At 42.6% G+C, this 21,836-nt stretch overlaps 1 protein-coding gene across 2 annotated transcripts in view; it reads right to left on the bottom strand.

The window, feature by feature from the left end:
- The window catches only part of LOC106611554 (follistatin-related protein 5), a 161,489-nt gene that overhangs the window by 5,001 nt on the left and 134,652 nt on the right, over positions 1 to 21,836 (bottom strand). For both annotated transcript variants that reach the window (XM_014211883.3, XM_014211884.3), the window contains exons 11-15: positions 17,995 to 18,021; positions 17,532 to 17,650; positions 14,379 to 14,528; positions 11,751 to 11,858; positions 11,061 to 11,185 (exon numbers count right to left, since the gene is read on the bottom strand). In XM_014211883.3, the coding sequence (XP_014067358.3) occupies positions 11,061 to 11,185; positions 11,751 to 11,858; positions 14,379 to 14,528; positions 17,532 to 17,650; positions 17,995 to 18,021 (529 nt within the window). The remainder of the gene's footprint in view (positions 1 to 11,060; positions 11,186 to 11,750; positions 11,859 to 14,378; positions 14,529 to 17,531; positions 17,651 to 17,994; positions 18,022 to 21,836) is intronic.

Genomic DNA, 21,836 nt, shown 5'->3' with positions numbered 1-21,836 from the left:
AAGGTCATTGGCCATAGATAAAATTACGTCAAATCACGATATATGTACAGTAGCTGGCAAATCCTTGTCATATGAAGAGAAATAATGAAGATAAATTATAGATAAAACGTATCGGTGCTCATCGGCCATTGGACATAAACATTACACAACAAGTTGGAAATCGCAAATTCAACAATGAGTGGTTTGGAAGGAATCAGTGACCGTGGCTGTGTGGTCCCAAATCTGCGATTAAGGGGCTCTTTTCCAAGTTTAAAATGATAAACATTCAACATTGGCCAATGAAGTATGATTTGTGCCGCGCTCAAAACAACTGTTAACTCGGAACTGTGAAAACTTGACTTCAGTGAGTTCAAGACAACTGGGAAGGAGGGAATAAATGAGCTCCGACTGGGAAAATACGAAAATACATCCAACTCGGAATTGTAAATCCGGCCTTTTTCTAGAGCTACGATCTGAAGATCAATGACGTCATCATGATTAGACCTTGTTTTTTTCAGAGTTCTCAGTTGTTTTAAATGCAGCGTAAATCCAGAAAATGTCAGACTTTGATGACAAAATTTGCCCACGAAGGACCGCCGCGTCACCTTCCTGTTCAAGTGAGCACAGTCCAAATATGTACTGTATGCTGCTGCATAAATGATGTAAAGATGGCGCCGGAGAGGATGGCTGCTGTTTTATTGGTTCTTAACCAACAGTGCTATTTTGTTAGTTTTTTCACATTTGTAACTTATTTTGTACATAATGTTGCTGCTACCACCTCTTACAACGGAAAAGAGTTTCTGGACTTCAGAACAGTGATTACTCACCTCGAATTGGACTAATAATTTTTCTTTAATGAGTCGGACGGGAAGGATATACTGCAAACCCCTGAACAGGCCCTCATCCCCGTCAAACAAATTTTGCGGAAAGAGATCGCGGTGCCTTGTGAGGATCAGGCGATGAGTGGCTAATCTGCCTTTGCCATCCGTACTGTTAGCCAACGTTCAATCGCTGGAAAATAAATGGGACGAACTGAAAGCACGTATATCCTTCCAACGGGACATTAAAAACTGTAATATGTTATGTTTCACTGAGTTGTGGCTGAACGAAGACATTAATAACATACACCTGGGGGGTTATACACTCTATAGGCAGGATAGAACAGCAGCCTCTGGTAAGACACGGGGTGGCGGTCTATGTATATTTGTAAACAACAGCTGATACATGACATCTAAGGAAGTCTCTAGGTTTTGCTCGCCTGAGTATCTCACGATAAGCTGTGGACCACAATATCTACCTAGAGAGTTTTCATCTGTATTTTTCGTAGCTGTCTACATATTACCACAGACCAATGCTGGCACTAAAACTGCACTCAATGAGCTGTATACCATCATAAGCAAACAGGAAAACGCTCATCCAGAGATGGCGCCCCTAGTGGCCGGGGACTTTAATGCAAGGAAACTTAAATCAGTTTTACATAATTTCTATCAGCATGTTAAATGTGCAACCAGAGAGAAAAAAACTCTAGACCACCTTTACTACACACACAGAGACGCGTACAAAGCTCTCCCTCGCCCTCCATTTGGCAAATCTGACCATAATTCTATCTTCCTGATTCCTGCTTACAAGCAAAAATTTAAGCAGGAAGCACCAGTGACTCGGTCTATAAAAAAGTGGTCAGATGAAGCAGATGCTTAACTACAGGACTGTTTTACTAGCACAGACTGGAATATGTTCCAGGATTCTTCTGATGGCATTGAGGAGTACACCACATCAGTCACTGGCTTCTTCAATAAGTGCATCGATATACCCCAACCAGAAGTCATGGATTAACAGGCAACATTCTCACTGAGCTAAAGGGTAGAGCTGCCGCTTTCAAGGAGCAGGACTCTAACCCGGAAGCTTATAAGAAAACCCACTATGCCCTTCGACGAACCATCAAACAGGCAAAGCGTCAATACAGGACTAAGGTCGAATCATACTACACCGGCTCCGACGCTCCTCGGATATGGCAGGGCTTGCAAACTATTACAGACTACAAAGGAAAGCACAGCAGAGAGCTGCACAGTGACACGAGCGTACCAGATGAGCTAAATAACTTCTATGCTAGCTTCGATGCAAGTAACACTGAAACATGCATGAGAGCATCAGCAGTTCTGGAAGACAGTTCTGTGTTCTGTGTGATCACGCTCTCCGCAGCCGATGTGAGTAAGACCTTTTAACAGGTCAACATTTACAAGGCCGCAGGGCCAGACGGATTACCAGGACGTGTACTCTGAACATGTGCTGACCAACTGGCAAGTGTCTTCACTGACATTTTCAACCTCTCCCTGTCTGAGACCCACAGATGATGCAATCTCTATTGCACTCCACACTACCCTTTCCCACCTGGACAAAAGGAACACCTATGTGAGAATGCTATTCATTGACTACAGCTCAGCGTTCAACACCATATTGCCCTCAAAGCTCATCAATAAGCTAGGGACCCTGGGATAAAACACCTCCCTCTGCACCTGGATCCTGGACTTCCTGACGGGCCGCCCGCAGGTGGTAAGGGTAGGTAACAACACATCTGCCACGCTGATCCCCAGCACAGGGGCCCCTCAGGGTGCATGCTCAGTCCCCTCCTGTACTCCCTGTTCATTCATGACTGCACGGCCAGGCACGACTCCAACACCATCATTAAGTTTGCCGATGACACAACAGTGATCACCGACAATGAGACAGCCTATAGGGAGGAGGTCAGAGACCTGGCCATGTGGTGCCAGGACAACAACCTCTCCCTCAACGTGATTAAAACAAAGGAGATGATTGTGGACTACAGGAAAAGGAGGACCGAGCACACCCCCATTCTCATCGACGGGGCTGTAGTGGAGCAGGTTGAGAGCTTCAAGTTCCTTGATGTCCACATCACCAACAAACTAACATGCTCCAAGCACACCGAGGCAGTCATGAAGAGGGCACGACAAAACCTATTTCCCCTCAGGAGACTGAAAAGATTTGGCATGGGTCCTCAGATCCTCAAAAGTTTCTACAGCTGCACCATTGAGAGCATCCTGACTGGTTGCATCACTGCCTGGTATGGCAACTGCTCCTCCTCCGACCGCAAGGCACTACGGAAAGTAGTGCGTACGGCACAGTACATCACTGGGACCAAGCTTCCTGCCATCCAGGACCTCTATACCAGGTGGTGTCAGAGGAAGGCCCTAAAAATTGTCAAAGACTCCAGCCACCCTAGTCATAGACTGTTCTCTCTGCTACTGCATAGCAAGTGGTACCGGAGCACCAGAGTGTGACTAGGGGGGTGTTCTAGTCCTTCTATTTCTATGTTGGTGAGTTGTATGGTTCCCAATTAGAGGCAGCTGGTAATCGTTGCCTCTAATTGGGGATCATATTTAGGAAGCCCTTTCTCCCACCTGCTTTGTGGGATATTGTTTCAGTTAGTGCCTATGTGCGCGCTGTACTTCACGTTCGTTGGATGTTTTGTTGTTTTTTGTTGTTTCACTGTGAATTAAAATTATGTGGAACTCAACTCACGCTGCGCCTTGGTCCGTCTTTCATAACAACCGTGACAGGCCACCCAGACTATTTGCATTGCCCCCACCCCCCTTTTACACCGCTGCTACTCTCTGTTGCTATCATCTATGCATAGTCACTTTAATAACTCTACCTACATGAACATATTACCTCAACTAACCGGTGCCCCCACAGATGTACCGGTACCCCCCTGTATATAGTCTCGCTGTTGTTATTTTACTACTACTCTTCAATTATTTGTTACTTTTATTTTCTTATTCTTATTTTTTTTTATCAACTGCATTGTTGGTTAGGGGCTCATAAATAAGCATTTCACTGTAAAGGTCTACGCCTGTTGTATTCGGAGCATGTGACTAATACAATTTTATTTCATTTTATATAAACATAGATGAAATGCTTCTGTCTACCACCACAAATGTATCATTTCAGTACTGTAACATATTGAAAACATCAACTTTCAGTGCTTGACATAAGCATGTAAGAAATGATTGCGCACACTACTTATGAATGTGTTATGTATGGGTTATGAATGTATCATGAAGTCCTTATGTCATTATGTTTAACCGTCCTCCAATATGAAAATAAAAATCACATTTTAAATAATGTTCTCACACTTCATGCATTTTATTGACTTGCTGATGTATTATTACCTAACATAGCTATGACATAAGCCAGCTTTCAGAAACAGTGCATACTGCAATAACCCTACTGCTAAAACTACAAAGGCCTGTTGAAGCTATCAGAGTGGGGCTGGTTTACATCCTAGATATCACTGGTCTAAACCTTACTAGTGTACTGCTCGGATGATCTCCCAAATGCATTATGCTGCTTTGAAATATTGTAAGATATAGATGAGATATAGACAAAAGTCTATGTTTATGTAAGAATGGCAGCACTTACTTACTGTAGAATGAAGAAAGGCTAAGAAATGTATACTTCCATGTTCAAATCCATATGAACACTGTAAGGTCTACTATTTCTTCCATTGTCCAGTCACTGACAGAAATGTAAAAACATGACATACAACACAGCCAGCAAAACTTTCACCACTGTCGACTCCCCACCAAGCGAGGTAGAAACAACAGTACAAAAGATTGGACCGGTATTTAAGTCCAATACCTCTATAATAGAGTCAGCAAAAACATTCAATAGATGTTTGCGCCCTAAGAGCACAATCAAGGGCTCTTTTAAGCCGCGTTATCAGACGCTTCAAAGGGATAGGGTGTTTAAAAAGTCCTTGTGCACAATGCCATATCCTTGGCATTGATTCGCAGCTCCCCAAAGCCCCTGGATGGTTTTTCTTGATAAATCTAAAAGCCTCCAAAGCCTTTGTCTATTGTGATATTCAGTGCACTGAGACTCCTGTTTTGGGCTATGAGGTGCACTGACTGCATATTGGTTTGGTGGAGTTGTTGGGCACATCCACAATGGATTGATCTTGCCTGAGGCTAAGGGAGTTATTACGCATTAAAAGCTATCAATAGGTGCGCTTGATTGAGTTTGATCTATCCAGAGTGGGCATAGTTTGACCTCTCCATTGGACATAAAGGGTGGCAGTCTGCCTACCTGTCACCCCAGGGAGGTTCAATTGAGCACACCTAGGGCAAAATTAATGGTCATAGATTAAAGTGTATTTGTGGACTAAATGTAGATTCCATGTAGATTCTCCACTGAACATGCTTCTGAGTAGGCATAATCTGGCACCAGGAAACCAGTACCTTTTACGCTATTGCTACTCTCTGTTTATCATATATGCATAGTCACTTTAACCATATCTACATGTACATACTACCTCAATCAACCCGACTAACCGGTGTCTGTATATAGCCTCGCTACTGTTATTTTTCACTGTCTTTTTACTGTCATTTTTATTTCTTTACTTACCTATTGTTCACCTAATACCTTTTTTGCACTATTGGTTAGTTAGCATTTCACTGTAAGGTCTACACCTGTTGTATTCGGCGCACGTGAAAAATAAACTTTGATTTGATTTGACCTAGTGTTAGATTACTTTTGGACACAAGGGACATTGCTAATTTTGAATCAGTTTTGAGTCTGGGTTTTTTATAAGCAGTAGTGTTATTTGTATCAAGTGCTGTTATTGTATCTATATCAGCCTTTCCTAAAGTATGGGTTTGCGTCGCGGACCTGTTAATGGTGGGTCGCGACAGGTCAGAGTAAATGAATAATTATTTAATGAATTACTGGAATTGATTTGGTCAAGTGCAACTGCACTCTCTGTTCAGTGCACTCTATGCTTAGCAGTGGTGTCTCCAGGATTGCCAGATCAAGCTAAAATGTCTAACCAATGACCACTCAAAACCTGCCCAAAGGCCTGAAACTAGCCCAAATTGTTTTTCCACAGCAAGAGAGGAGTTGTTACATTCGTACAATAAACCCTTTTTCCATAACATTATTGAGCCAATTAAGAAGGAATATTGACGTAACGACGTTAGAAGCAACTGGACCAACTGGTTGATGCTTATTTATAAAACCCTCTATGGCCTCACTCCCTCCTATCTGAGATATCTACTGTAGCCCTCATGCTCCACATTCAAAACCCGTTGTCAGTCACATTCTGTTAGTTGTCCCCAAAGTACACACATCCCTGGGTCGCCCGTCTTTTCAGTTCGCTGCAGCTAGCGACTGGAACGAGCTGCAACAAACACTCAAACTGGACAGTTTTATCTCAATCTCTTCATTCAAAGACTCAATAATGGACACTCTTACTGACAGTTGAGGCTGCTTTGCAAAATGTATTGTTGTCTCTACCTTCTTGCCCTTTGTGCTGTTGTCTGTGCCCAATAATGTTTGTACCATGTTTTGTGCTGCTACCATGTTGTGTTTCTACCATGTTGTTGTCATGTTGTGTTGCTACCATGCTGTGTTGTCATGTCTGCCTTGCTATGTTGTTGTCTTAGGTCTCTCTTTATGTAATGTTGTGTTGTCTCTCTTGTCGTGATGTGTGTTTTGTCCTATATTTGTTATATTTATTATTATTTAAAAAAAATAATCCCAGGCCCCTGTCCCCGCAGGAGGTCTTTTGCCTTTTGGTAGGCCGTCAATGTAAATATTAATTTGTTCTTAACTGACTTGTCTAGTTAAATAAAGGTTAAATAAAAAAATAAATAAAAATGTATCCCCCCTTTAAATAAAGGACGAACCGTGGCTGCCTTCCAAGCAATGGGAACCTCCCCAGAAAGGAGAGACAGGTTAAAAAGGTTGGAGATGATAGGGTCAGCAACCTTAAAGAAGAAAGGGTCTAAACCATCTGACCCCAATGTTTTTTGGGGGTCATGGTTAAGGAGCTCCTTTAGCACCTTGGACTCAGTGACTGCCTGCAGGGAGAAACTTTGTAGCGGGGCAGGGGAAAAAGAGGGAAAAACATTGGGGATAGGCACATTAGAAAGGGTGGGAGATGAGGAAATGTTGGATGGGCAAGGAGGCATGGCTGAGTCAAATAGGAATCCTGACTTAATGAAGTGGTGATTAAAGAGCTCAGCCATATGCTTCTTGTCAGTAACAACCACATCATCAACATTAAGGGACATGGGCAGCTGTGAGGAGGAGGGTTTATTCTCCAGGTCTTTAACCGTTTTCCAGAACTTCTTGGGGTTAGACTCACAGAGAGAGAACAGCTCCTTAAAGTAACTAAAATTGGCCTTCTGGATAGCCTGAGTGCACTTAGACGCAGGGAGGCTATAGCCCCTGATAGGCCTACATCTTATTTAGATAGTCTACTGTAGCCTGTAGACTATCTGAAATGTAAGCAATACGTAAACTGAACAATTTAGCAGCTTGCTTAGCTCAAATTAACAGACTAAATTATTCAACATGAAAAGCGAGGAGATTGAGAATGAGGTCGTAATTTCAATCACTGAATTAAATATGAATAATATGAATATGAACTGTATATGCTTGTCAACAACAGCCATTGATTATCTTTATCTGTAGCCTAATCTGACTGTTACGTCAATCTAATGTGTTATAATAACTAATCGACAATTGCGATATAGCTTTGATAACTTCCAATTTAATTAATTAAACATGGCCAATAATAATTCCATAATAACACAAGGCTACAACAATACACTGAAGTTATAGGGTATTTATTCAATTATTTTGCCAGCTCAAGGTAGGCTTCACAAGTCACACAATTTGATTAGCAATGACTCAAGTGAAATAGTAATTTCAACATATTTATTGTATCAAATGGTAGTCTACAGTAGCCTACAATGGCATATACATTAATAGGCTACTTGATGGCCAACAGATGCAAATGTATAATTCGCCACATTTAATGTCAGTTTCATGAGGACTTTTCCCCATAACAGAAACACACGAATGGAGTTCCATAACGTCCATTGCAAATTTCCATTGTAACATAATGACAAGTTAAATAGCCTACCTAACTGGTAAAAAGTTGTCATGATGTGCACGTGTGCTGCTCTGTCTTCTCACTCACATGACTCAGCCAATAGTGGACTAAAATGTATACTGCAGTGCTTTCTCAACACAGACACCCCCTGGCCCTCCGCACCACTCTCACTCAGCAACAGCCTGCTCACTGCCTGATAGTCAGCTGCAGCAGGTCACACTGAAATATATATACAGTACAGTTCAAAAGTTTTAGGCAGGTGTGAAAAAAGGCTGTAAAGTAAGAATGCTTTCAAAAATAGACATGTTAATAGTTTACATTTATCAGGTAACAAAATGCAAAGTGAGTGAACAGAAGAAATATCTACATCAAATCAATATTTGGTGTGACCACCCTTTGCCTTCGAAGCAGCATCAATTCTTCTAGGTGCACTTGCACACAGTTTTTGAAGGACCTCGGCAGGTAGGTTGGCCCAAACATCTTGGAGAACTAACCATGTCACGTTCGTTATAATGAGTGGACCAAAGCGCGCGTGAGTAGAGTTCCACATATTTATTGAGGTGAAACTTCAAATAACAAATATTTAAACGAACGTACAGTTCATAGCACACATAGCACTAAACAAAAACAATATCCCACAACGCAGGTGGGAAAAGGACCACACTAAGTATGATCCCCAATTAGAGGCAACGATCATCAGCTGCTTCCAATTGGGAACCATACTCACACCAACGTAGAAATTAAAGACGGGAACACCCCCTAGTCACGCCCTGACCTAAAACACCATAGAGAACCCTGAGGGCTCTCTATTATCAGGGCGTGACAAACCACAGACATTCTGTGGATTTAGGCAGCCTCAGGTGCTTCTCTTTCTTCATGTAATCCCAGACAGACTCAATGATGTTAAGATCAGGGCTCTGTGGGGGCCATACCATCACTTCCAGGACTTCTTGTTCTTCTTTACGCTGAAGATAGTTCTTAATGACTTTTGCTGTATGTTTGGGGTCATTGTCATGCTGCAGAATAAATTTGGGGCCAATCAGATGCCTCCCTGATGGTATTGCATGATGGATAAGTATCTGCCTGAACTTCTCAGCATTGAGGAGACCATAAATTCTGACCAAATCCCCAAATCCATTTGCAGAAATGCAGCGCCAAACTTGCAAGGAACCTCCACCATGCTTCACTGTTGCCTGCAGACACTCATTCGTGTACCGCTCTCCAGCCTTTCGGCGAACAAACTGGCTTCTGCTACAGCCAAATATTTAAAATTTTGACTCATCAGTCCAGAGCACCTCCTGACATTTGTCTGCACCCCAGTTCCTGTGTTTTCGTGCATAGTTGAGTCGCTTGGCCTTGTTTCCACGTCGGAGGTATGGCTTTTTGGCCGCAAGTCTTCCATGAAGGCCACTTCTGACCAGACTTCTCCAGATGATAGATGGGTGTTCCAGGGTCCCACTGTTTTCTGCCAATTCTGAGCTAATGGCACTGCTGGACATCTTCCGATTGCGAAGGGAAGTAAGCATGATGTGTAGTAGCATTGTTTGTCGTGTCGCGTTTATGTCCATACGCTGTCCCTGTTCCATTGCATGTCCGTCTGTATTAAATGGGTCACTCTCTATACCTGCTTCTCATCTCCTGCGTTGGGCTTTACACTGAGTTTTTTAGGGTTTTGTTTTGTTGGTGACGTCGGACCTGGGGGCTGCCACCGATGGAACCGGGGGTGCCTAAGCTGGCTCATCGGGCTGTCATGCCCTAGCTGGCTCGAGAGGTTAACTTGCCCAGATTGGCTCGGCAGGTTCCCATCCCACGTCATAATTCAGCCGGACCGTCGAGCTCGAATTCCTCAGCCGGTCCATGAGTTTTCTTGTTTTGTTGGTGACGTCGGGCTTGGATTCCGCCGCCAATGGTACCGGTGGTGCCTAAGCTGGCTCATTGGGCTGTCACGCCATAGCTGGCTCAAGAGCTTTTCTTGCCTCAGTTGGCTCGGCAGGTTCTCATCCCACGTCATGCTTCTGCCGGCCCATGGTGCTCCTACGCCGCAGCAGGATCGTCAGGCTGTCACGCCTCAGCCGGTGCCCAGGTGGCGCCCCTGGGGGGGGGGGGGGGGGGGGGGGTACTGTCATGCCTGCTCTCGCTCCCCCTCCTTACCCGTCATCAAACGCATCTGTTACCATCATTACGCGCAGCTGCGCTCATTGGACTCACCTGGACTCCCTCACTTTGTTGATTACCCCTGCATGTATGTCTGCTCCTCTGTGTTGTTCCCGGTAGTAGCATTGTTTGTCGTGTCGTGTTTATGTCCAGTTGCTCTCCCTGTTCCGTTGCATGTCCATCTGTATTAAATGGTTCACTCCCTGTACCTGCTTCTCATCTCCAGACACACCTGTTAATTGAAATGCATTCCAGGTGACTGCTGGTTGAGAGAATGCCAAGAGTGTGCAAAGCTGTCATCAAGGCAAAGGGTGGCGATTTGAAGAATCTCAAATATAAAGTATATTTGGATTTGTTTAACATTTTTTGGTTACTACATGATTCCAGATGTGTTATTTCATAGTTTTGATGTCTTCACTATTATTCTACAATGGAGAAAATAGTAAAAATAAAGAAAAACCCTTGAATGAGTAGGTGTTCTAAAACTTGTGACCGGTAGTGTACATTCTCAGTACTTTGCCATGTTTTTTTTAGCAACCCTATCAGACAAGTCTTAGTGGACCTAATTACAACTAGGGCTTGCGAATGCAACTCTCCGGGAGTCTGTTAACATCCTTAAATCCCAGATACTTCCGGCTTGGCACTTGGCTTTCTCCACAACTCCAACACCACCTGAGCGTTTGGTATTGCGCTAGGCCTTCTGTATCAAGTTAAGCCTCGGTGTGTCAGCAGCTCAGGACTGAGTCTCGGTGAGCACCCGTCAAAAGCACAGGCACCAAATCGATCTGCTCTGCATATGTTGCTGACGAGCAGTGGGTCAGTAAACTCACCTCCCCCTGCTTTTCGGAAGGCAGGGGGGCGTGGTTCGAGGAGGGGGGGGGGGGGGCTGTATTTAAATTCACACTCAAACACACTGACTCTCTCGCGCACACACAACCACCCACCCACAAACAAACACACTCTGACTCTCTTTCTCAAACACACACACACGCACATACCGACACTGACATACCTGATGTGATTAATGATGAGGCTGGCGGCAGGAATGAAGAAATCCTCCACTCTATCAAAGCGTCTGCCAACCGGCTGGGTGTGGACGGTATGGTGGGACACACTCCCGCTGGCCTGATTGATCACCTAGCACCACACCAGGAGAGGGGGAGGAGGGGAAAGGAGGAGAAGATGGGGGAGATGTTTAACATGGCCATCATGAATTATTCACTGTGTTTGCCTCCTGCATCGCTTCTGACATGAACTCACACTGGGAGGAGAGGTCCTCTGTGTGTGTTTGTATCAGTGTGCGCATACAGGAAAGGTAGCCTTAATTATGCCACAATGCACTAGAGAGACTGGAACCTCCTAACAATCCAAAAGCAGTGCAGGCTAATAACTTGTATTGAGCAGAAAATGCCACCTAGTACTACGCCATTTGGGAAAGGGTTGTTGACCAAACTTGGATTGATAGTTGATAATGTATCCCATTGGAAGAAAAGTAATGAATAGTAGTGTTCCGAAAATGTCACAACGCAGTGTTTTTATGCCATATCATAACACATAAAATAGTATTGCCATTAAACAGTGAGTTTACACTAAATACTGCTTATTTCACATACATAGACCCAATTGTATAAATCATTAGTATCAAGACGAACACGTAACACTACTCTATATAGTGCATTTCGGTGTGATGCCAAACAGTTACCTGCAAAGTAGGAAAGTTCCTCTCCATGTCTCCCCAGCTGAGGACCCACACCTGGTCGTGGGATTTGTCATAGTGCAGCTTCACTGGGTAGGGGTCTGTGCTCACCGTCTGAAAGCACACACACAAAAACAAACCTCAAATAGCACACTCTACTTACCCAGTCTGATCATTTGCTTTAGCCTTCCTGGAGTGCCAGGTGGACAGGGTTTGCACTTTTGGGACTTTTCCATTGATTCCGTCACATCAGGCAAGCTCAATCAAGCACAGCTTGAAGCAAGCACAACTATTTGAAGACAGGTCTGCACTTAAAGAGCAAATCAGGACAATTCAACACTGTTCTTAGACAGATATACCCTTTGACGCTCGGCACGGTGCATATCACAACTTTCCCCGTTCGCTAATGCATTGGATTTGACAGGAAGAGTCAAGTTTTCCTTTTTAACAAGACAAAGGGGAGGCTCGACCTTTTTTATGTATGAGGTGTTTGGACGTAGAGCGGCTTTTCAAATCGAGTGGTGACAGTGCAATTGCTCTACAACACCGAAGTAATTGCTTTCAATCCGTTTCCATTCTTTGACACCTGGCTACGATGTGTTCCAGCCGGCTCCGACAGATGAGTCATGTGTGTGTGGCACTCATGCATTATGTCCACTCGGGTGCGGATTGACAGTAGAAAACACACAGTGAGAAAAACAACACAACTCCAGCTTTTTACACCTAGCTTGGCACAAAAAGCAATTTTTTTCTTTCTTTCTGGGAAATTAGACACCAAAACAAGCTGAAGTATGGTGAAGTAGTGTTTGTTTTTTTTCTCCCCGTAAAAATCTTAATTGAGCATTTTACCTGGCTGCTTCATGTTAAAGTGTATGGTATTACTGTGAGAGTAAACAACTCGAGGGGATTTATCGTACAAGGAGATATGAGAGAGATGTGTTGAGTCATAACTAATCGCTGAGCATGTAGTCATCAGATGGAATAGGGGTGGACATTGTTGTTGTTCTTCTCCGGCAACTTCTGCCTCTCGAGGACTTGACAGTATTATTCCATCCATATTCACATGTACTGTACCTAATCGGTGTCTGTGATAGTGGATATGCTATGAATTAGACAGAATCAATCCAGTACGCTGATGTTCTATTTAAATTCATACAAAATTATAAAGTTGATGGATGATCCATACAATATAGTGGCAGGACATTTCTCATCACACTCATTAAAGCTACACCTAGCCAGTCAATATAAAGTACAACTCCATTTTGAAAGCGAAAAGAGAAGATGGGTAAATAAACTGAGACCCCAAATGACCCCCCCCCCCCCCTTCTCCTTTCCTTGGTAGAGCTGAGCGAGGATCAGGTGGCTAATTAGCGTTAGCTCATCTAAAGTAATGAAGCCAAACCTCCAGGTGACCCAATAACGAGCCTGTGATGGTCGCCAGCGCAACAACCTGACTACTGGTTTGACCCTAGGGAGCCTTCAGCAGCAGAAATTGGGCGCCTTCTGGCCCCCCCCCCCCCCCCCTGCGGAGTCCTTTTACTCCGAGACGCACAAACCTTTTTAACCCGGCACATACACAACGTGCTCTGCTCAAGGTACTCTCCTACTGTAAGAACGTCGGAGCCTTTTTGTTCATCATGGGGTTAACCATTCCCAGCAGGCAAAACTGCAATGATGTCAGGCTGACATTCTTTTTTGCGATATCATGGTCAACAGTGGTAAAAAAAAAAAATAGGTGGGTAAACACTGATCGCCGTTCACGGTGAATAAAGTAACTCTCCCTACGTTTTCAAGGAATTATTCTGCGTGTGTAAATAAAAAAAGCGTGTAAACAACATTTATGTGCGTTTACCCTCCACTACACCACTGATAAGCTGATATACTGGCTGTGAAAGGACGTAAAGTATGTAATACAATCACCTGTATCTATCTGAGCTACGGGACCACTCTTTCACTGTTTTTTTAGGATGGACAATTTTTTTGAAATGCCATACAAAGACTTTGCAGAGGTCGGTTGATGGAAAAGACATTGAAACAACAAAATCCAAATCTCTATTACAGAAAATAATTGAGTTCCTAAAGTTCAGTGCATTTGTATCTAAATGAAGTCTGACTCAACTGAGGGTTTGTGAAAAAGTCTGTGTCCTTCCCTTGACCAGAATAGCTAGAGTGCTAAATGATTGCCAGCCTCTCAGACTCATCAACTTCATAATTTGTTTAATGATGTTCGGAAAAACAACATTTGCTTTATGAATGGTTCCAGATTCAAAAAAGTGTAGATCAAAATTTCATTGAAAATGTGAAACAAATATTCCAGGTCCATCCGACTTGAGGCTTCCTCTACGAATGGAAAAATACAATATTAACTGAGTGAAGGAGAATGAGTGCAGATATGAAAAAGGCAGAACAGCAATTTATTTTAAACAATACAACATTACATCCATTGCTGTGTACTGTAGCCTATTACTGGACATGTGTTGTTTCGTATGACAACTAAGGGTCTTCCTAATATGGATGCCGTATTTGTGGTTCGTTATTGTGTTTACTGCATACCGGTACTCATAACACCCCACAGCAGGACCTGTCCAAATGGGAAGATGATCTTGATTATCCAATTTTTGTGGCCGAAATTACCTGGACAACCTTCTGAGACGTGATGTCGACCACAAGCACTCTGGCCAAGGTTGGCTGTGTGACATAAATAAACTTGTCCTTCACGTTAACCGCTGATGACCACACACACTTCTGCTTGACCTCCCCCACTGACATGGGGCAAACCTCAGCCTGAAAATAAAACACACAGTTAATACATGTATTGTGAAACATTTATCAAAATGACACATTAAAAAACAAATGATCTCTATCTCCTTTCTTCCCCTGTGTTGTCTTCGAGTCATTCCCTTATCAGCTAACTCCAAGTCCAAGTCTCTCTTATCCCAACACACACACACACACACACACACACACACACACACACACACACACACACACACACACACACACACACACACACACACACACACACACACACACACACACACACACACACACACACACACACCTCCCTATTGCCCGTGTGCAATCCTGGCTAACATTGGCATCCTGCCCACATGAAAAAAATACTACTTCACTATAGAATACTACAGTACTTACTATAGAATTCTATAGTCAACTGTAGTATACTGTAGAATGCTATACTACACACTGCAGTATCCCTCGATCATGTGTAGTACTTACTATAGCATTTTGTAGTATACTCTACAATACTATAGTAAATGGTCTTTTAATATTTCTCCAGTAGGTTTCCTGAAGGAGAAAGCCTCTACTTCTATATACAAGATAATAAAACAAAAACCCTATAGAAAATACTACAGTAATATCCGCAAAAATACTAGAGTAAATACTACACTATACTACAGTCTGCAAAAAAACTACAGTAAATACTACAGTATAGTACAGTCATCAAAAACACTACAGTAAATACTACAGTATACTACAATCTGCAAAAACCCTACATGAATTACTTAAGTATATACTACACTTTTCTTTTACTACAGTATTTATACTATTATAAACTATAAAAACTACAGTATACTATAGTAAATACTACAATAGTGCTCAAAAATACTAGAGTGAATACTACAATAAAGTCTGCAAAAACACTACAGTGAATACCATAGTATATATACCATAGTATGCTCTGTCCTTCTATCCCCTGCTATGTCCCTTTCTCCGCTCCCTGTCCCCTCCCGTGGCCTGTGAGCCTGGCTCAGCCCAGCGTCTGTTCTCTGTTCTGGACTAAGGGAAGATTTGTTTGAGGCCTCATGGCCTAGTTTGAGCCATGGCCTTAGGAGGATGAACTCACTCGCGTCCTGCTGTCACAGAGGGGGGTTTTCTGACAGATGTCACACATCGCCACACCGCCGCGGGCCCAATACTCTCGGGAAAGAGGTGTGAAACCTTAACTCTGACATCCAGTGGAGACTGTGAATGACGGATTTTGTGTGTGTGTGTGCATGTGTGTGGCGTGTCTGTGGCTGTTGATTTGTGTGTGCGTACTACTGGACAGAGAGGATGACTTTCAGAGGGAGGCAAAGATAATCTACTGTTGATTTGCCAATGTATCATGCCAATACTACACATAGGTCTTAATTCAAGGCTTCTGTTCATGTGGGTGCTCATGTTTGTGTCATCACATGGCAACTGTAGCTGTTAGACCTTTTAATTCAAATCACAGAATTGGCAGTCAACAAGATAAACAAAGTTCCATTTTCATGGATGTGTTTGTGAAGGAAACTATTAAAACTGTGGGATGTAATCATATTTTTAATTTCTCCCACTTTATCAAAGCAGAAGCCATCTGGAGACTGAATACCTCAGAGACTCTACCTCTACCCTCCTGTAGACAACACTGCAGTATGTCGCAACTGAGCATGTGCGAAACCCTAGGCAGGTAGGCAGAAGAAAAACTCTTGCTATTTTCTACCAACATTGTCCTTGGATTGAATGGAAAGCTTTAGAAGTATAGAAAACATGCTGTAAAGGTTGTCGGTGAGAACAATTTGGGCTCTGTAACATACCAAGATCATATTTGATTTTGTGGTACGAGCAAGACTAGTTCTTAGCCTTGGACACGACAAACACAATCCTTCAACCTAAACATCCCTGTTCTTTAGCCCCCCTTGCTTCCTGCCTCAGGATATGTATCTGCCTCGCCACTGAATTTCGAACAGCATCGCTTCCTCAGCTGGCATGTGTATCACAGTAAGACGCCCACATAACACTTAAGAATAATTAATTATTGGGTCATTACCATGAATGATCAATCAAGAATGTGAGATGTGAGCGCCATTTCCAGAATGGGCTTGATGCATTGGCAAAATCAACAGTAGTCTATCTTCGCCTCCCTCGGAAAGTCATCCTCTCTGTCCAGTAGTACCCCACACACAAACCAACAGCCACAGACACGCCACATAGATGCTCACACAACATTCTTCGTAGACAGAGCTTGTGCTGCTGTCATAGAGTTCCCCGTTATTGATATCCTAACGCAGATGTCGTCTCTCGTTGTGCATTCATGGCTCGCCTTCGCACATAACAGCTGTCCAATAAACATAGGCTCTTTGATGAAAGGAGGAATGAAAGGAGAAAGGAGGAATGCACCCATTTGAGTACATGTGTAAATCTGAGGGGCATCTACCAGCGACCGGCTTTGAATAATACGCCGGTTCAAAAGGGAAGACGCAGCAGAGAGCGAGAACCATTTCGATGTCAAACGGCAATTCAATGAGGAGCCTGACTTGAGAGAGAGAGAGACTTTTGGGAGTTGACAACCCTCCAGAAGTGCATGATCTTTCACTTAATCAAATATATGAGAAACAGTAGTGATGACAAGAGAAACAATGAACTTCCCCTTTTGTTATGAGATGCAACCATTTCACTGAATAAAAGATTGTGACAGGTTTGCAAGATCAAATGTGAAATACACAAATAATTATCAAAGTGTTGATAATAGCAACGCAGGTGGTCGGTCCTAAGCTAATTATATGAACACTGTTTAGCTAACAGCTAGCTAAAGCTGATTTGTTAGGCTAGCCCTCTATACCAAGCACAGTGCTACACGAAGAGGACGTGTTTCTGTTAGAAGGCATTTCACCTGAAGGAATCGTACTTCTAGGTGGTTGGTCCTCAAGCTAATAATGCTAATTAGCTAACAGCTAATCTGCTAGCAGTAGCCCTACAATGCTACATGAACTGGACGTGTTTCTCTTGTGGAAAACGTCTCACCTGAAGTCCCAGTAGTTTCTCACTGGGCTTTATGTGTCTCTGGATCTCACATGCCACTGGCTGGATGACTTTGATACCATCCTCGTAAAACACATAGAACATATTGGCAATTCCAAGACCTGGCGAGAAATGCAACCTTGTTACAAGTCAGACAGGTTTTATTACAAGGTTAACAACAAACTACTATGTTAAGTGGCATGGAGCACGATGTACAGCACCGTTAAAATGTAACAGTTGAGTAGGTAGGTAATTAGCTACTTCAACATAACTGAAAACGGACCCAGTTATTAGATATTCGTTAGAAACTGACTTTATAGAAACAAATGTACGGTATCTTTATGAGGACAGCTTGACATGTCCATTGAAATTGTGTCAAATGAAACCATTTAATCTACTTTATAACATGTTATAGTAATCTACTGTATAACATGATAGTCAACAAATGGTTTAAATACCAACATACCTTCCTCTCTCCACAGAATGTTTGCCACTGAAGGGGAAGAGAAGAAAAGAAAGACAGAGTGCATTAGTGTGGAATTAATGCTTATCCCTGTGTAAGAATTCACATACCAATTTAGACAAAACAAAATGTATGTTTTGAAGAAAACCGTCTCTTTGATACTTATTGCAATAACTAATCAATAGAATAATTTTTGAATAAAATAGAATAATGGAATAATGTTTTAGAATAATTGAATACCAAACACTTGAGGGTGAAACACAATCCAGATTGTATATTGTAAATACATAGAAACAAAAAGCATTTGTTTGTTACTGTTTTGTTAGCCCACCTAAAAAGCCCTCTGTGTTTTATACCGCCAAAGCATGTACCACATGCAATGAAAGATATTGAATACAATAAATGTACGCCTCAGGTAATTATCCGGCAATAAGTACGTGTTTTATGTATTAGTTATTACTATAGTTATCATTAAAAGTCTACACATATATCGAGCGTAGATGAGTTCCATAGGTCATTAAAGGGGCTACATGTTTTTCCTAACTAAAAACGCGGTAATTGTCATTAAATTCACTTTGAGACAACTAATAACATGGAATTGGAAACTTGAGCTGCATAACAACCAAGCAAATTTAATGCGTGACCTGGAATACAACCCTGCAAAGCCCTCAGAGCCTTTTGAGTTGAGAATGATATGCCTCTTAAAAAGACGTGCTCATTTCGTCACAAAAATAGATGAACACTCAGAGCCTGCATACTGAGTGAGATCGGCCTATCACAGGAAAATGTAAGATTTTCTATTCAGGAGCAAAATGCAAATAACAGCCCCATTTTGTTTTGACTATCCTTATTTTACATTTTACATTTACATTTACATTTACATTTATTTTCCCACCGTATATGCACAACGACCTTCTCCTATCGTTCATCCATCCTACAACCCCCTGTTTCCATTCCATCTTCCATTTTCCTGGCTGTTGGCAAACCAATCTTGGGACCCAATTCAGTTCCAATTCTAATCTTTCCCTCTTCTGATGCTGCTCATTCTCTCACCCTCTCTTCTGGTGTGTGGAGAGAGTAGAGAAAGATAAATACAAATAACTGCCAAAGCAGTTGTGCCACTGCTTTGGTAGTGGCAAAACAGACCTGTTAGCGTAATCTTTCAAAGGTGCTTTGTCAAGTCCCACTCTCTTGCGCTCGTGCATACATTTCTATCTCATTTAAAAGAACTGAGTTAAAGTTACACAGAGAACTGCTGTAGATGAAAGATTAGCGTGGAAAGAAAAGGGGGAGTGGCAGGGGAACACTGAATTGTTCCAGTTTCTGGTGGTGTTCAAAAAAGCGCCAAATTGGTACTGCTGGGGAAAATGGAGGAAGGAGGAAGGTTATGAGATGAGGTCTTGGTGCCCAAGTCTTTTCCAATAACGCATTAATATGATGCTATTCATCACAGGGCAGAAAGATTTCGCTCGTTCTAAACCATACAAGGGGCACATAAATCATATTCGTCATCCATATTAAAAAACAGCTATGCGCGGGGTTCACTATGCCGGGACTCCACATTCCCCACATAACACCTTCCCGTCAGCAAGGTTACAACACAAACTTGCTCTGCTTACAAGGGCACACGGCTACAACATTTGGGCACAGTGCCTGTGGATTGAAACATCCTGACATCGCAGCTAGCAGACTTACTGACTGAATTAAGAGGTGATGCAAGGCATCCCCAACTTAGCTAGGTCGGCAGATGCAAATGAAAATATGCTTCGCGACACAATCACCCTGGGTGTCTTCCTCTCTTTATTCTTCTCCCACCATGATTCATTGGATTTACCAGCCTGTGTTTGGGATTGAGTCGCCTGGCAACATTGGCACGTTGTGTCTGCTGTGTGTGTCAGTTGTTATGCAAATTGACCTGGCAGCATAGTAAAATTGAGACAGAGGATATGTTTTAATTATAGCTGGTTATAAATAACTTTGTCGAAATACTGCCTGGCTTTATTGACATGATGATGACACAGATTTCAATTGGATTCATTAACATTCCTGTTTCACGGTCTGACCATGACACATCAGTTATGAATGGATAGATAGGTTATGGAAAGATTGAAATACAAGTTAATAAAATGCCATACAAAGAGCTTAGAGAATGTGATCGTCCAGGCAAAGATGACAAATCAGTTCAGAGACACACACACAAACAAAATGGAACGTGACAATATTTGCCCACCAACAACTATGCTGTATCACCATCGACTTAAGTGTACATCAACTTAAATTCTTCCTGTTCAAATGCTATGAAACGCTGTAAATGGATTAATGTTCAACCAGGTTTAAATTTTTTGCTGCAGTTGTTTTTAAAAGCTTAATCCTGCCGATTCATTATTGGAAGGATAACTTTAGCTGGATTGAAAAACAACCCAGTCATACTATACCGGGTAATGCCGAAATGGAATTCTTCAAAGGTGTAAGACTATTCTATAATTGGAGGTGGAAGTCTATGGAGAGAACTGACTACTGGGGGGATGGTGTATCATCTTTTAAAAGAAAAAAATATCCAACGATTTAATCCTGGGAGGGGAAAATCCTTGAAAAATTCAAAAGTGCAAGTAATTGGTGAGACAGAAGTGTGGAGCTACCCATGTGATTTTACCTCGTCAGGAGAAAAAGCAGGATAAATGTTTCAGATGGTTTCAAATAAGTACTTTCCCGACGGCAAGCTGTTAAGACTCCGAGTGATGGAAACTTTACTTTTAGATATTATAGCCTCGCTATACTTTTTTAATCATATAATGTATATTTTCGTCTGGGAGAAAAGTGCAGGTCTCCGACAGCCTTCCCCGAGTCGTCATAATGTCACACACTGGCCTTACAATACACCACACATCATTGGCAATGTCCTATGAAGCTGATTCAACTGATTCAAGGGCTTGATGATTTGTTGAAATTGTCAAGGTAGTGTTGGACCGTAACAAAAGCCTGTCGCTCTCCCATTCACAATACCCTACAAGGCCTGATTCAACTAAGATCTCAAGGATTTGTTGAATTTGGTGTGTTAGTGCTTGGCTGTAACAAAAGCCTGCACACCCTAATGCACCATACAGTACATGCTTGACACATGCTCAAGGGTGCCATACATAGGCCCTACAAACGCTTCACAATGGAGCCCCTGCAGACCCACAGCCAGACAGACAGGCCATGACACTGCTGTTGCTGGCACCACAGCTTAGGTTTCTGCATAGGGACTGTGAACCGTGGCCAACACAGTGTGAAAGCATGATGTGATCGAATGTGATGGGCATCGATTGACACACACACACACGAACGCACACACACACACACACACACACACCTAAACACCCCGAATCAAAATCATGTATCTGTCACATGCGCCGAATACAACGGCTGTAGACTTTATCGTGAAATGCTTACTTACGATCCCTTTCCCAACAATGCAGAGTTAAAAAGTTGTAAAAATGTGCTAACAAAAAAAGGAAATAGTAGCACAATACAATAAGAATAACGAGGCTATACACAAGCATATGTGAAGAGTGTGAGAAACTTTGAAAGTGTGTCTATGTGTTCGTGTGTGTGTGCTTGTGTGTGGCGTCAATATGCATGTGTGTGTGTGTGTTTCGTGTGTGTGAGCATATGTGTGTGTGTGTGTGTGGGGTATGTATGTGTGTGTTGGAGTGTCAGTGTAGTAAGTGTGAGTGTGTGGGTAGAGTACAGTGAGCGTGCATAGAGCCAGTGCAAGAGAGTCAGAGCAAAAAAAGGGGGTCAATGCAAATAATCCGGGTAGACATTTAATTAACTGTTCAGAAGCCTTATGGATTGGGGATAGA

Source organism: Salmo salar, chromosome 09, assembly GCF_965601325.2.
Source record: "Salmo salar chromosome 09, fSalSal1, whole genome shotgun sequence".
Taxonomy (NCBI): Eukaryota; Metazoa; Chordata; class Actinopteri; order Salmoniformes; family Salmonidae; genus Salmo; species Salmo salar.
This window is presented reverse-complemented; position numbering and strand designations above follow the sequence as displayed.